Source organism: Auxenochlorella protothecoides, assembly GCF_000733215.1.
Source record: "Auxenochlorella protothecoides strain 0710 unplaced genomic scaffold scaffold65, whole genome shotgun sequence".
Classification (NCBI taxonomy): domain Eukaryota; kingdom Viridiplantae; phylum Chlorophyta; class Trebouxiophyceae; order Chlorellales; family Chlorellaceae; genus Auxenochlorella; species Auxenochlorella protothecoides.
This window is the reverse complement of record NW_011934127.1, coordinates 225,720-240,457: the sequence shown is the minus strand read 5'-3', so window position 1 is coordinate 240,457 and position 14,738 is coordinate 225,720. Positions and strand designations below refer to the sequence as shown.

Genomic DNA, 14,738 nt, shown 5'->3' with positions numbered 1-14,738 from the left:
TGCTGGCAATGAGCACCCCTACCCTGAGAACTGCTTGGCCTTTGCCAACTTACTCTGCTACATCAGGAGCCCCATACGTCGGCTTCAAGGTGATCGTCTTGGCTTTCTGGGAAAGGATACAGTAATGGATCTGGTTGCCGACTGGGACCGAATTTCCCAGGAGGGACGGCTCAGCGAGCCCTCATTTGACAGGGAGCCGCTGGACAGAGCACAATCTCGGGAGCGGTGGCATATACAGGCCCCCGGGACCAAGCAGAAAACAGCACTTCTCCAATGGGTCAGTGGCTGTCAGGCTAGCCCAAGTCATCAGTCGGACCAGCAGCCCCTTCTCACCTGCAGCCCAGTGAGAACATTTCTGAAGACGGCATGTGCAGCGAGATGGTACAATCCCTGCTCCTCCTCCAGTGTATCCTCCAGAGCCACTATCAAAGCACGCAGCTGGAGGAAGGGGGAGGCCAGAGACAAGGTTGGAGGATTGATTGGGCAGCATGGCATGCACGACGCAGTGGGAGAGAGGCCGAGCCGGGCGAGGGCAGGCTGGCCCGTGGCTGGACCAGGCGAGGCTGTCCGCCTCGAGATGCGCCCCATTCTTCCATGCTTGTGCACTCCCCCTCGCCAATAATTTCAATGCGATGGGCATGCATGGGCGCTTGCACGGCCCCCCATGCACTGCATGCACAACAAGCATCAGGATGTCCCTGCCATCGACCCTCTACACACCTGGAGACTGTCCAGTGACCGAGCCTGGAGGGGCATCCCCACCGCGGCCTGGCTCGATGCCGTGAGCTTCTGCAGCACATCCTTCCTTCGAGCCATGATCTGCAGGAAAGAGTGGCACATGTGCGAGTCGTTCCCTCGTGTCCGTGGACATTAGCGCCCGATGGAGCGTCCCTTCTCTTCAGGCTGGCCCCAGCGCCACACGCTGTCAGTCGCTCTCCACGGGACAACCCCACTGTCTCTGGAGCTCCACACCGCCCGAGCTTGTCCCACATGTGAAATGGGCAGTCAAGGACAGGCTCTGCACCAGCTCACCTCCCTGAGCTTTCCCCGAGTGGCCCTGGCCACCATCAGCATCTGCTGCCCCTGCTCCGGATCCAGGCCCAGCGAGTTCTGTGGGTGGCCCATGGGGTGTGGGGGAGGTCTAGTTGGGTGCTGTGAAGGTCAAACCTGAATGGTCGCCCCTGTGGACCATGGGACAACCAACTGCCACACCTCCTCGCATGCCTGCACGGATGACAATGCACAGACCCAGGAACCTCACCACGATGTGTTCCCACTGACGGTCCCCAAGTCCTTCGAGCAGTCTCGTGATCTGTTCCAGCCGGTCACCCATGTACTGGAAGATCCTCCATTTCAGGACTCGCTGCGTGCAATGGGGTGGGGTGAGCAAGAGAGGGGTTCAAACGACGACCCTCGGCGGCCTCCAGTGGAAGTGGCCAGGTCGCATGCATGGCGCAGATTATTTCCTGTTTCCAGTCTCCCTGCAGGGCTCCACCAAACAAGCACCCTGGGCCACCTGAGCCAGGCATGCAGACCTCCATGGCAACCCCCTGCCAACAATCTCTCCCTCCCAGACCCAACACCCTCCAGCCCGCAGGCCCACCCCAACAGACACGCTCACCCCCTCCAGCATTTTCCTGCGCAGCTGGTCCTCCAGGGGCTTGCACTTCCCGCCCCGCTCCTCCAGGTCCACGATGAGCTGCTTCATGGAGGAAAGTGCATCGCCCCACCGCCGGGCCACCACCTCGCTGGGCACCTGCGAGAAGGCGCGCGCCTGCTCGGGCGGCAGGGCCATGAGTCTGTCCATGCTGGCGAGCGTGCAGCCCCCGTGCCACCCCGCCAGCTGCCCCGCGGTGAAGTGGCTCGCCGCTCGTCGCGGGCAGCCGGCGCCGGGCGGGGGTCGCGCCCTGGGCGCCCCGGGCGCCGGCGCACCCCCGCCACCCTGGCTCATGTAGGCCCTCTCCAGCGCGTCGATGAGCTCGTCCCTCACGCTCATCAGGCCAGACAGGAGGGAGTGCTGGGACGCCAGGACGGCAGCCTCGGCGCGCGCGGCCTGCAGGGAGGCCGCCACAGCGCCGGCGTGGCCCACGACCGCGCCGGCGGCCGCCTTCTTGCGGGCGCGGTAGCGTATCTGGGCCAGTCGGTTGCGCGCACGCTGACGCTCCAGCCTCTCCTCGGCATTGTACTTGGGGCGGGAGGTCTGATGATCGGAGTTTGAGGAGCCCCCTGAGGTGCCCGTGGCTGGTGCAGGGGGAGGGGCCTTGTCCACGGGACCCAGGCCGGCAGTCATTGCTATGACGGGAGCGCCGTCGGAAAAGTCAAGTTCTAGGGTGGGCGTGCAAAGGGATGTGGAGGCACTTCCTCCAGCATCGGTACTCAGGTCGAGGAGGGGAAAGCGGCTGTCCCCCTCCAGTTCAGAAGTCCACCAGGCCTGGTTCCCGGACGGAGCCGCTCCCAGTATGTCCCAGTCGCCATCTTCGTGGCATGATACATCCATGATGGACGCAGGGAGAGCCGTGTCCCGCACAGGACACTCGCTGGTACAACAAATGCGCGTCGTGGCTTTCGGGGGCGAACAGCCGGAGATCAGGGTTTGTGTCGGGGCTAATAGGGCAAGGACTGTCTCACAAGTTCTTACGTCAGCCAGTTCCAGTTCATCACGATCAAAATCTCTGCAGGGAGGGATTTGTTTCGAGCCCTGGGGAGGGCCCCGAAGATTACGTCACTGTGTGAGGGCCGGGAGTTAGGCTACAGGAGTCCCAGATCGGCCATCCCGGGACAATACTAATCGCCCAGTCAGGTGCCACTCGAGCCGACCCATGTTTAGATAAGATATAAAATTGCGAATAATTGCTTGATGGGGATCCGAGAGGCCCCCGTTCGGCGGGGGCCATTCCCGCCCCTTCGGGAGACCCCGTCGTGGCCAGTAGGGGATGCGAACGCATCGCAAGAGGCATTGTCAAATTTGTTTATATCATAGAAACGTAAGAGTGTCGATTACAGAGCGATAGAACGCCGTCACCCACACATCGGTCGTGCCCGATGGGCCCCTGGTGGCCCAGGGGCCTCCTTACGAGGGGCCAGATACCCCCCTCCTCATACATCGCCTGCCTCGTTGCTAAGCTAGTCCCTTACAAATATGGGATCCACACCAGGAGCAAGGTCATATTGACCGTCATTTGCTTGCTGAAGCAGGCCGCCGCCTTTTGCCACCCCCTCTCAAAAGATGGGAGCGGATGCGGTGTGCTTTGCACTGGAGGTGCCGCCCGTAGGGGATGGTATCAGCCGACCAAGCGGGCAACACTTGCAGATCAGCTTCCATGAGGTGCTTGTAGAGTGCTTCATGCTCCGCACGCACTCCCTTCTCCGCAATCAGGTGATCCTGGTCGCCAGCCTCTGGAGTGCTTCCTTGAGCCCTAGAACGCTCTCGGGAGGAGGCGTCAGGTTGTCCGGGATGCTCAGCAGTGGTGGAGCATCGCTGCTGCTGTCCACAGGGTGTGGGCCAGTGGTACTGTCCAGTCCTTCAGTGTCAGGCTCCTTGGATGTTGTGACCTGGTCGGGGGTGATCCAAAGTGACGGGTCTGCCACTGGCACCGGCTCCCTGCCGTGCCTCCTGCTGGTGCCGGCCTTGGATGCCACGGTGCTGCCTGTGTCAGTGCGTGGATTGTTGATTGCCTCAATGGCTTGGTGTGGGTGGGTAGGATCGGAATGACCGTGTGAGGAGGAGAAGAAGACGGGCGACAGGGAGGAGAAGAAGACGGACTGATTTGTACACATCGGGAGGGCATTCGTCACCCTCCTCTTCAACTATCGGCGCTTTGAGGGCTGCGGCTGGTACTCTGCGGGCCACTGGAGGACCAACGGCTACAGCGTCACGGTGACCCTGCGGCGGGCGAGAGGACCCCCCGACCCGGCGACCCCCCACCCCGCCGCATCGCAAGAGGCATTGTCAAATTTGTTTATATCATAGAAACGTAAGAGTGTCGATTACAGAGCGATAGAACGCCGTCACCCACACATCGGTCGTGCCCGATGGGCCCCTGGTGGCCCAGGGGCCTCCTTACGAGGGGCCAGATACCCCCCTCCTCATACATCGCCTGCCTCGTTGCTAAGCTAGTCCCTTACAAATATGGGATCCACACCAGGAGCAAGGTCATATTGACCGTCATTTGCTTGCTGAAGCAGGCCGCCGCCTTTTGCCACCCCCTCTCAAAAGATGGGAGCGGATGCGGTGTGCTTTGCACTGGAGGTGCCGCCCGTAGGGGATGGTATCAGCCGACCAAGCGGGCAACACTTGCAGATCAGCTTCCATGAGGTGCTTGTAGAGTGCTTCATGCTCCGCACGCACTCCCTTCTCCGCAATCAGGTGATCCTGGTCGCCAGCCTCTGGAGTGCTTCCTTGAGCCCTAGAACGCTCTCGGGAGGAGGCGTCAGGTTGTCCGGGATGCTCAGCAGTGGTGGAGCATCGCTGCTGCTGTCCACAGGGTGTGGGCCAGTGGTACTGTCCAGTCCTTCAGTGTCAGGCTCCTTGGATGTTGTGACCTGGTCGGGGGTGATCCAAAGTGACGGGTCTGCCACTGGCACCGGCTCCCTGCCGTGCCTCCTGCTGGTGCCGGCCTTGGATGCCACGGTGCTGCCTGTGTCAGTGCGTGGATTGTTGATTGCCTCAATGGCTTGGTGTGGGTGGGTAGGATCGGAATGACCGTGTGAGGAGGAGAAGAAGACGGGCGACAGGGAGGAGAAGAAGACGGACTGATTTGTACACATCGGGAGGGCATTCGTCACCCTCCTCTTCAACTATCGGCGCTTTGAGGGCTGCGGCTGGTACTCTGCGGGCCACTGGAGGACCAACGGCTACAGCGTCACGGTGACCCTGCGGCGGGCGAGAGGACCCCCCCGACCCGGCGACCCCCCACCCCGCCCCCCAGACGCCCCGAAGACCAGCGGCAAGCGCACCCGCGGCGGGGCGCCCCTGGGCGCCCCGCAGGGCAGGGGAATCGCCGACGAATACTACCGGTGAGTGGTCCGTGACTGTACCACTGGGGTGTGTGCTGCTAGGGATGGTTCTCCTTGCTTGTGTACATGCTGCAGTGATTGGCTGGGACGCTTGCAAGTGGTGCGGGGAAGTTGGCTGCTCCGTTTCTGGCAATGACTGTGGATGTGGTGTATACCAGCAGCGAGGTGCACCCCACCTTTCCTACCCATCCATTCCCCCACCAACCACCCGCACTTGCCTCGCTCCAACAACACACCTCACCAAACCCCACCCTCCTATACACACCTCTGCAGGCGGGACCCCCCTCCAGAGGATGCCGAGATACACCAGTACATCGGCATCGACCCGGGGCGGACCAAGATGTTCACGGCTATCGACAAACACGGTAACGCGACATCCTGCTCTTCAAAGAAGTTCCACGCCGTGTCGGGGTCCAAGCGGCGGCAGAAGACCATCGCGAAGTGGCACGCCGGGGCCCCAGACTATGTCAAGGAGCTGCACCAGTGAGTGGTGATTGGTGTGTGGAGTGTATGCAGTGACAGGCCCCTCTGGGGACCTGTGTCACGGACCCCCTGCCACTCCAAACACACCGACCTCCCTCCACAATCCCCCCTCTCTGTCTTCCCGCAGGTGCCCAACCCACAAGACAGCCAGCACCGAGGTGCTCCTGTCATGTGTCGCGTGGATCCTCTCCAACCTGCGACGGTGCCTGGCCTGGCACAGGGACGGGAAGCCGTTCCGCAAGCTCCGGCACCAGGCCTACGTCGGCAGGGAGCGGGCCATCGTGCGGCTGGCGGAGCAGTTTCGCGCCCCCGAGGCATGACCACGGTCGTGGGCGTGGGTAACTGGTCGGCCCAGGACCGGGGGGGCATCATGCGGGGGCCCCCGCCAGGGCCCTGGATCAAGTTCTTGCGGCGCCTGCGGCGTGGGTGCGTGGTGGTGGTGGTGGACGAGCACAGGTCATCAAAGCTGCGCTGCGCCTGTCACGCCACCCTGCACACCCACCAGTACGTGCGGGTCCGCCGAGGCAAGGAGAAGCTGGTGGACGTGTGAGACACCAAGCGGTGCGTCAACAAGGCCTGCAAGGTCAACGTTGTCAACCACGACGTGAACGGAGCTGCCAACATGCTCATGCTGGTCAAGCGTTTTTTCGCCCGGGAGGCCCGTCCCACGGCCTTTGGCGGGCTCCCTTGTTCGCCGCCCCCACCCCCCCTGCACCCTCTACACAAAAAACGGTTCGCCGTCCGTGGCAACCAACTGCGCCAGCCTGATTCTCGCGGACGTAGCTGTGCAACCGGCGCAAGCCCGGTATGGGTGTGGTGAGGAGAGTCGGCGTGGCCGAAATGCCTTTTACATAAAATCCCCCCCATGAGGGGTTGTCCTTGGGAGGATCCTGTGCACCTAGGACACCTCAGGTGTCAAAGCCGCTGACCATGCCATATTGCCTCGCTCGCCGTTTCTCCTCTTCAATGTAGTTTTTGGAGGAAGCTTGCTGACCTCGCTCTCGTTTTCTCTTTTCCTGCAGCGAGGGATGTGTGGGGGGTTCCGGACTCCACACAAACCTTGCCATTCAATGCTTTGCATGTCCTGGCAGGAGAATCATCAACACACATGACAGATCCTGTTAGCAGGAGGCTCCCTCTCGCTCCAAGATAACCACCTCCTCGACTGGGCTGTGTTTGCGAACTGCAAGAATGCCGTTCCCCACCAGACAACAAGCTCGCCAATCCACAGCACCCCTGCTCCCACGCCCTTACCTTCTGCTTCCAGCTCAGATTGGCTGCCTCTTTCTGCGCCTGGGCCTCAGCCCTCCTGCCAGCCTTGAGCTGCTGGGCATGCGAGACGGCGGCGCGGGCCAGCCGCGCCTCTTCATCCAGGCCGGAGGTCACGGCCTCCCTGTTACGCTCCCTCTCCTGCCCGGGCAGGTGTGTGGAGGCTGAGAGGTGTGTGGGATGCACCACTCAAGCTGCTGGTGCCGGGGGTGCCACAGCATCACCCACTGGCACCCGCAGCCGTCACACCTCCCACCTCTCGAGACTCCTGCACAGGCTCGACTCCCTTCCGATCTGCCCCCGAGGACCTGGAGGGTGGCAAAGGAGGGCAGAATACATCTACATTATGAGGAAAGCATACTTCCGAGTGCCCATTCCAGGGCCACATCTCTGTCTCACGGCATAGCCAGAGATCGCTCACCCAGCCAGAGCCCTAACACCCACCATGTCCAGTTGGGATCCGCGTCAGCTGGGGGCGGGACATAAAGCACACTGGGGCCGCCAGAGTATCCATGTTGCTGCAAGTCCTCCAGGCTGATCTTGGTGGCAGCGCTCCTTTTTGCTGCAGGCTGGGGCTCTGGCTCGGCCTCGGCCTCACTGTCGGAGGAGGATCCGCTCAGCGCCTCCAACGCATCCATGAACTTTCTGCAAGCGGGAACGTTGCAACGCGAGACATTCGATTGATAATATCAGTGCATTGCAGGTGCGCTGCACATTGACTCGCCACCAACCCAGCTCACCGGGGCGCCATGGTCGTCAGCCTGAAGCGTGTACTCTCGTCTTCAAGTCATGTATCCTCCACGCGAATGTATTACCAATCATCGATTTCAATCCTGGGAATGCAATTTCTGCGTGTGCTGATCACGACCCGCAGAGCGTCGTTCGCTCCGTTTGGACGGAAATTGGGCCTCCTGCGTTGTTCAAGCCATGCTGCGCACCTGCATGACGACCGACCTCCCTCCTTCCCTCCTTCCCTGGGCCCCCTGAACCCAGCTCTTTCGGTCCAGGTCCATCCTTACAGCACACGCTCAGGCATCCTTCTCCGCGGCGGCGGCCTCCGCGGCGCGCTTGGCGCGCACGCCGGCCATGCGCACGTTCATGCGCTCCAGGCGCAGCGTGGCGTAGGCGGTGGCGGCCTTCTGCTCGGCGGTCAGCTTGACCAGCTCCAGCTTGGGCTTGGTGTGTGTCAGGGGCAGCACGGGTCCCGTCAGCTGGGCCACGGCGGCCAGCTCCTCGGCGGAGGCCTCGCCCGCGCGGGGCTTGCCGGCGCGGCGCGGGAACAGCACCAGGTTGGCCTTGTACGCCTTCAGCCTCGCCACGTTCTCCTGCAGGCCCTCCAGGGACCGATTGCGGCGGCGGTGGTCCACGGCGATGCCCACGGTGGGGGCGAGCTTGGCGGAGATGCCGGCCTCCTGCGGAGGGAAGTGGGGGAGGGGGGGGGGGGCAATCTGTGAAAAGGACTGGGTTGGCCATGTGGGGCATTCGAGCGCGCAGGCTTAAAACCACAGCCCGCGGGACGCATTGCACTGCCCTGGCAGCCGGAACGTTTGACCCTTGCCGGTGAGGGCCCCAGCACAGCCTTGCTGAGGTCACCCAGGTGGCGGGCTGGGGTCCTGTCCCAGCCCCGGAGCTATGATCAAACGCACCTTCAGCTCCTCGAGGGTGAAGCCACGGCCGGTGCGCTTCTTGCGGTTGTATTTCACGGTCTGGGAGTGCACGATGGGGCGCAGGGGACCGGCGGTGGGGCGGGGGAAGACGGTCTTGGCCTTCTCAGCACGGGCTGCGGAGGGTGGGAGGGTGGGTGGCGGGGCATGAGGGTGGGTGCGATGTCCCTCCCGTCACGCCCGGACGCTGCGCGGCCAACATGCGCAGGGATACAAGTGGCAAACAGCCAAGCCACTTCAGCTTCCCCGCCCGTCTCCAGCGCAGAACGCGAGCTGGAGCGCATTCGAGGGCCTCCTGTCCCCGTCCCGAGGGCGCTCACCCTGCCTCCGGCGCAGCTTGCGGGCGGGCTGGTTGAACCAGGTCCGCACGTTGGTCTGCCATTTCTTCCTGAAGTGCTGGTTGGGCACCACGTTGTTGTGGCGCACCATCTTGTCGCCCGGGTACCTGCAGGCGGGGAGCAGCCGTCAGTGACCGGGGCACGGCTGCAGAATCGGCGCCGCGCCTTTGCTCCTCTCGCTTCGCACGCCTCACCTGTGTCAAGATGCGTAAGCCTGGAAGAGGGGGTTCCAGGCCCGGCAGGCGCAGTAAGGCCGGCTCGGGGCCGAGACGTCCTTTCTACCAGGATCCAGCTCTGCGAGCCCCTCCCCGCGATCTGGGCACTCTTGATGCGTCATGGGCTGGGCCCCTCAACCTGCCATCGAGCTGCATGGTACCCCCGTCGCGCGGCATGTACATGCACGATGTCCTGTTTCTGCTGCTCTGAGCCGTCCTGAAGCAGCTCAGCCGTTGAATACCCCACCCCGGAAGTGCCTGGGCCTGGGCCTTTCGGTGCCGGATCCATCTGGGGCCAACCCGCGCGCCCACATGTCATTTTTCCATTCTTGATCAGCCTCCGTCCGACACGCTCGCATCGCGCCCGGCACCTGCGAGCGCCTGGCCGGCTCTCCTTCAGGCCCCCGGGCCATGGCCTGCCTAGAGAGGGTCCCCAGCGTGCCGGGCATGCCTGAGGGGAAGACACTGGAGCGCGCGCACTCCAACCAGGAGGTCCAGCGCGTGCCCCCCTCTCGCGTGGGTACGCCAGGGCCTGGGCACTGGTGGAAAGGTTCCCACTGTTCTATGTGTTCAGCCCCCGGTGCCAGAACCCCCTCCCTGCCTCCCCCCCCTCCCCCCCCCCCAGACCGCCTCCTGCTCCAGCGCATGAGGAAGAGCCAGAGCACCACAGTACTGTTTGGCGACCAGCCCGGCGTGCCCGGCGCCGAGTCCCCCGGGGTGCACCCCCGCGCCGGCGGCGCCGGCGCCCCCCCCGATTTCTGCGCCGCGGCGCCCCACCCCGCACTCGCCGACGGCCGCGCCTCCCAGCGCCTGATCGTGGTGGCCAACCGCCTGCCGGTGTCGGCGTACCGCGACCCGGAGGGCAAGTGGCAGCTGCAGGTCAGCGCGGGGGGCCTGGTGTCGGCGCTCATGGGCGTGGCCCACTTCCAGACCAAGTGGATCGGCTGGCCCGGGGTGTACGTCGAGGCGGGACCGGAGCGCGACGCGCTGACCTCTGCGCTGCACGGCGAGGGCTACGCGCCGGTGTACCTGGACCAGAAGATGGTGGACCTGCACTACAACGGCTTCTGCAACTCCGTGCTGTGGCAGCTGTTCCACTACGTGCCGCTGAACATCGACAGCAAGCTGTCAGAGACGCGGACGCTGCAGTTCCAGTGGGCCGCTCACCAGATGGTCAACCGCATCTTTGGCGACGCGGTGATGCAGCACTACCAGGAGGGCGACATCATCTGGGTGCAGGACTACCACCTCATGCTCCTTCCCGCGGTGCTCAAGGAGCGCCGCCCCAACATGAAGGTCGGTGTGTTGTGGGCTGATCGCTTGATATTAGGAGGGGGGGCGGGGGGGGGGCCCACGGGCCACAACCCTCCATGCTCTGCCGCCTGTGCCCCGCTCCCACCCTGGTCTGCAAACACCAAGGAGCTCGCCCGACCCAGCTCAAGACACCTCTGCCCTCCTGCGTCCTCTCGACCCACCTTCCCATGCACGAAACGCTGCCCAACCCCAGGTGGGCTTCTTCCTGCACACGCCCTTCCCCTCCTCCGAGATCTACCGCACGCTGCCCGTTCGCGAGGAGCTGCTGCGCTCCGTCCTGCGCGCCGACCTCATCGGCTTCCACACCTACGACTACGCGCGCCACTTTGTGTCCGCCTGCACCCGCATCCTGGGCCTGGAGGCCACGCCGGAGGGCGTGGAGGACGACGGGTCGCTGACCCACGTCGCCGCCTTCCCCATCGGCATCGACCCCGACCGCTTCACCGCGGCGCTGGGCGCGCCCGAGGTGCGCGCCAACGTGGCCCAGCTGCTGAACCGGTACGCGGGGCGCAAGGTCATGCTGGGCGTGGACCGGCTGGACATGATCAAGGGCATCCCCCAGAAGCTGCTGGCCTTTGAGAAGTTCCTGGAGGAGCACCCGGAGTGGTGCGACCGCGTGCTCCTGGTCCAGATCGCGGTGCCCAGCAGGACCGACGTCCCGGAGTACCAGCGCCTGCGCAGCATGGTGCACGAAGTTGTGGGCCGCATCAACGGCCGGTATGGCACGCTCACCCACGTGCCCATCTACCACCTGGACCGCCAGCTGTCCTTCCACGAGCTGGTGGCGCTGTACGCCATCACCGACGTCGCGCTGGTGACCTCCCTGCGCGACGGCATGAACCTGGTGTCCTACGAGTACGTGGCCTGCCAGCGCGACAACGCGGGCGTGCTGGTGCTCTCCGAGTTTGCCGGCGCGGCGCAGAGCCTGGGCGCGGGCGCCCTCCTGGTCAACCCCTGGAACGTGTCCGACCTGGCCGCGGCCATCGGCTACGCGCTGCGCATGCCGGAGCGCGAGCGGCGCGAGCGCCACCGCCACAACTACGCGCACGTCACCGTGCACACCGCGCAGACCTGGGCCGACACCTTCATCTCCGAGCTGGACGACACGGCGGTGGAGGCGGAGCTGCGCACGCGGGGCGTGCCGCCGCCGCTCCCCGTGCCGGACGTGGCCGCTGCGTTCGGTAGCGCGGCGGGGCGCCTCCTGGTCCTGGGCTACAACGCCACGCTGACGCCGGGAGAGGAGGGGCCGGGGGGGAGGACGCACCGTCCGGGCGTAGGGCACGCGGCGGGGCCCTTTGGCCCGGGCCGCGCCCGCGCCCGCGTCGACCCGGACGCCGTCGCCGCGCTGGCCGCCCTCGCCGCCGACCCCAACGTCCACGTGAGAGGAAGGGGGGTTCGCATGTGTTTGTGGGGAAGCGGGGGACAGAGGGGGGTGTTTTGGGGGAGTAACGACCTGGTGGAGGGGTGAGAAAAGAGGCGTCGTGAATGTCTCCCACCCAGGAGCAGATCTGGGGGAGGATGTGCATGCCCATACAGCGGGCCTGCAGATGAGGCACGGGCGCGAGGTATCGAGCAGCCCACCGGACCGAGCCTCCTACTCCACGCTGCCCGCCAGCTCTGGCAGGCGGATGTTCGGACACCAGCCCCAGAAATCACCCCCTTTCACCCCCCCCCCCCCCCCCCCCCCCCCCCCCCCCCCCCCCCCCCCCCCCCCCCCCCCCCCCCCCCCCCCCCCCCCCCCCCCCCCCCCCCCCCCCCCCCCCCCCCCCCCCCCCCCCCCCCCCCCCCCCCCCCCCCCCCCCCCCCCCCCCCCCCCCCCCCCCCCCCCCCCCCCCCCCCCCCCCCCCCCCCCCCCCCCCCCCCCCCCCCCCCCCCCCCCCCCCCCCCCCCCCCCCCCCCCCCCCCCCCCCCCCCCCCCCCCCCCCCCCCCCCCCCCCCCCCCCCCCCCCCCCCCCCCCCCCCCCCCCCCCCCCCCCCCCCCCCCCCCCCCCCCCCCCCCCCCCCCCCCCCCCCCCCCCCCCCCCCCCCCCCCCCCCCCCCCCCCCCCCCCCCCCACTCACGACAACGCAGGTGGTGGTGTTCAGCGGGAGCGAGAAGGAGGTGCTGGAGGAGGTGTTTGCCGGCACGCGCATCTGGCTGGCGGCGGAGAACGGCATGCTGCTGCGCCCCCCCGGCGCCACCGAGTGGGTGCCCGTCATCGAGCCGCCCTCGGGCGAGTGGATGGACAGCGTCAGTCTGGTGTTCGAGTACTTTTGCGAGCGCACTCCGCGCAGCTTCGTGGAGCAGCGGGAGCACAGCATCGTGTGGAACTACCGTGCCGCCGACGTCGAGTTTGGGCGCCTGCAGGCCCGAGACTTGCTCCAGCACCTCATTTCGGGGCCCATCTCCTCTGCGCCCGTGGATGTCGTGAGGGTAAGGATCTTTTGTGAAGGGAGGGGGGGGGAAGGGGGGGGGGGGCGGCATGCAGCACCACGCCATGCATGCCAGGTGTGGCTCGGGGTGCATGGCTGTGCCGATTCGTGGGACCGACCGACCTCGCACCGCCCCGACCCTGCGCCTGGCTGCATGCGCAGGGTCCCTACCCCCCCCCCCCCCCCCCCCCCTCTCACGACAACGCAGGTGGTGGTGTTCAGCGGGAGCGAGAAGGAGGTGCTGGAGGAGGTGTTTGCCGGCACGCGCATCTGGCTGGCGGCGGAGAACGGCATGCTGCTGCGCCCCCCCGGCGCCACCGAGTGGGTGCCCGTCATCGAGCCGCCCTCGGGCGAGTGGATGGACAGCGTCAGTCTGGTGTTCGAGTACTTTTGCGAGCGCACTCCGCGCAGCTTCGTGGAGCAGCGGGAGCACAGCATCGTGTGGAACTACCGTGCCGCCGACGTCGAGTTTGGGCGCCTGCAGGCCCGAGACTTGCTCCAGCACCTCATTTCGGGGCCCATCTCCTCTGCGCCCGTGGATGTCGTGAGGGTAAGGATCTTTTGTGAAGGGAGGGAGGGGAGCGCCTGGGAATGAGGGCGGAGGAAGCTGAGGGCGACGCGTTTGGTGATGTCTTTGAGGGGGCGACGGGAGTGACTCGAGCCTGGGAGGACAGCGCTGGCATCGGCCACCAGAAATCCACAACTCCACTCATGAATCGCCCTCTGGATCCCGACTCTCAAGGTCCATCCCCCCCCTTCCCACACACACACATCACCCCACAGGGCGGGCGCAGCATCGAGGTGCGGCCCGTGGGCGTGAGCAAGGGCGCCTCGCTGGAAAAGGTGCTGCAGTACATGGCCGACGCCTGCGACATGGCCAGCGTCAACTTTGTGCTGGCGGCGGGGCACTTCCTGCAGCGCGACGAGAACCTCTACGCGCTGGTGTCGGGCGAGACGGAGGGCGGCCTGGCGCCCGCGCCCGCGCCCGCGCCAAGCCACGCCCCCGCGCCCGGTCCCGCAGGTGTAGGGGCTACGCGGCCGCAGCACCACGATCCGGGCGCCCTGGGTCCGGCGGGGCATGCGCTGTCCCCCTCGCTGGCCGCGCGCATGGGCATGGGCGGCGGGGCGGCGGCCGCGCCTGTCGCGCCGGCCGCCGTGCTGCCCGCAGCGCCGTCGGCGCAGGACCGGCACCGCTACTTGGCCAGCAGCGACGCGGAGGCCGGCGCCGTGCGGCATCGCACGACGGGCGAGGCGCGGCGCCAGGCAGCACACGCTGCGCACGCTTCGGCTCCGGGGGCCAGCACGACGGGCGGGGGCGCGCCGGGCGCCACGGGCGGCAGCGTGCAGGCCTTTGGCGGGCACGAGCTGCCCTTCGCCGTCCCACCGCGCCACTGCTTCACCTGCGCGGTCGGGCGCGGGGTGGTCAGCCGCGCGGCCTTCACGCTGTCCAGCTCTGCGGAGGTGGCGGCGCTGCTGCGCCAGCTGGCGCTGACCAACGGTGCGACCATGGAGCAGCTCATGCCCGTGACCTCGCTGTCGCCCACCAGCAGCGGCGGGGACGGGCTCGCCGACAGCGGCTGGCTGGAGGCCAGTGCGCGGTCCTGGAGCCTGAACCCCCGCGATGAGGAGGCGATGCTGGGCAGGCAGTGACCCTGTTGTAGAACGGATCGGAGGGAGGGGCGAGGAAAGGGAAGGTGGAGGATAGGGGGGCGCCCTTGGGTTGTGTCAAATGTTCACAGAAGCGGGGGCACCGGCAGCCCGCGTAGGTCCCCCCGTCGTTGTGGTGCGATACCCGTTCCCGCCAGATTCGCGAGAATGATCAGCTCACAGGGGGCAGGGGTTCCTGCACACGCGCACTCCCCGTCAATCGCCCGTCGGGAGGCAGCGCGGGCAGCAGTGCGACCCTTTACCGAGCTTGTGCGCCGACCAGAGGTGCCGGCACACCGGGGCTGCACACGCCGTGGAGGAGGCAGGGTCTGTGACCTCGATGGCGCAGACCACCTGAGCCCAGGAGACGTGGGTCTCCCC

The 14,738-nt window shown here is 66.3% G+C and overlaps 5 protein-coding genes across 5 annotated transcripts; 2 read left to right on the top strand and 3 right to left on the bottom strand.

Annotated features, from left to right (window-relative positions):
* Nucleotides 1-687: 687 nt before the first annotated feature.
* On the bottom strand, nucleotides 688-2,290 carry F751_5594 (hypothetical protein; the record flags this gene model as incomplete). The annotated part of the gene is made up of 5 exons (XM_011397449.1): nucleotides 688-819; nucleotides 1,033-1,110; nucleotides 1,262-1,363; nucleotides 1,622-1,843; nucleotides 1,991-2,290. The coding sequence occupies 5 exons, from the start codon at nucleotides 2,288-2,290 to the stop codon at nucleotides 688-690; spliced, it is 834 nt and encodes a 277-aa protein (XP_011395751.1).
* Nucleotides 2,291-5,060: 2,770 nt separating this feature from the next.
* On the top strand, nucleotides 5,061-5,819 carry F751_5593 (hypothetical protein; the record flags this gene model as incomplete). The annotated part of the gene is made up of 3 exons (XM_011397448.1): nucleotides 5,061-5,116; nucleotides 5,290-5,499; nucleotides 5,627-5,819. The coding sequence occupies 3 exons, from the start codon at nucleotides 5,061-5,063 to the stop codon at nucleotides 5,817-5,819; spliced, it is 459 nt and encodes a 152-aa protein (XP_011395750.1).
* Nucleotides 5,820-6,407: 588 nt separating this feature from the next.
* On the bottom strand, nucleotides 6,408-7,406 carry F751_5592 (hypothetical protein; the record flags this gene model as incomplete). The annotated part of the gene is made up of 4 exons (XM_011397447.1): nucleotides 6,408-6,515; nucleotides 6,754-6,909; nucleotides 7,025-7,076; nucleotides 7,213-7,406. 4 exons carry the CDS (start codon nucleotides 7,404-7,406, stop codon nucleotides 6,408-6,410), a joined length of 510 nt encoding a protein of 169 aa, XP_011395749.1.
* Nucleotides 7,407-7,796: 390 nt separating this feature from the next.
* On the bottom strand, nucleotides 7,797-8,861 carry F751_5591 (60S ribosomal protein L13-2; the record flags this gene model as incomplete). The annotated part of the gene is made up of 3 exons (XM_011397446.1): nucleotides 7,797-8,180; nucleotides 8,415-8,548; nucleotides 8,753-8,861. 3 exons carry the CDS (start codon nucleotides 8,859-8,861, stop codon nucleotides 7,797-7,799), a joined length of 627 nt encoding a protein of 208 aa, XP_011395748.1.
* A 535-nt stretch (nucleotides 8,862-9,396) lies between these two features.
* Nucleotides 9,397-14,360, top strand: F751_5590 (Alpha,alpha-trehalose-phosphate synthase [UDP-forming] 1; the record flags this gene model as incomplete). Its single annotated transcript, XM_011397445.1, has 6 exons — nucleotides 9,397-9,501; nucleotides 9,793-10,281; nucleotides 10,493-11,572; nucleotides 12,370-12,711; nucleotides 12,919-13,260; nucleotides 13,494-14,360. The coding sequence occupies 6 exons, from the start codon at nucleotides 9,397-9,399 to the stop codon at nucleotides 14,358-14,360; spliced, it is 3,225 nt and encodes a 1,074-aa protein (XP_011395747.1).
* Nucleotides 14,361-14,738: the final 378 nt, after the last annotated feature.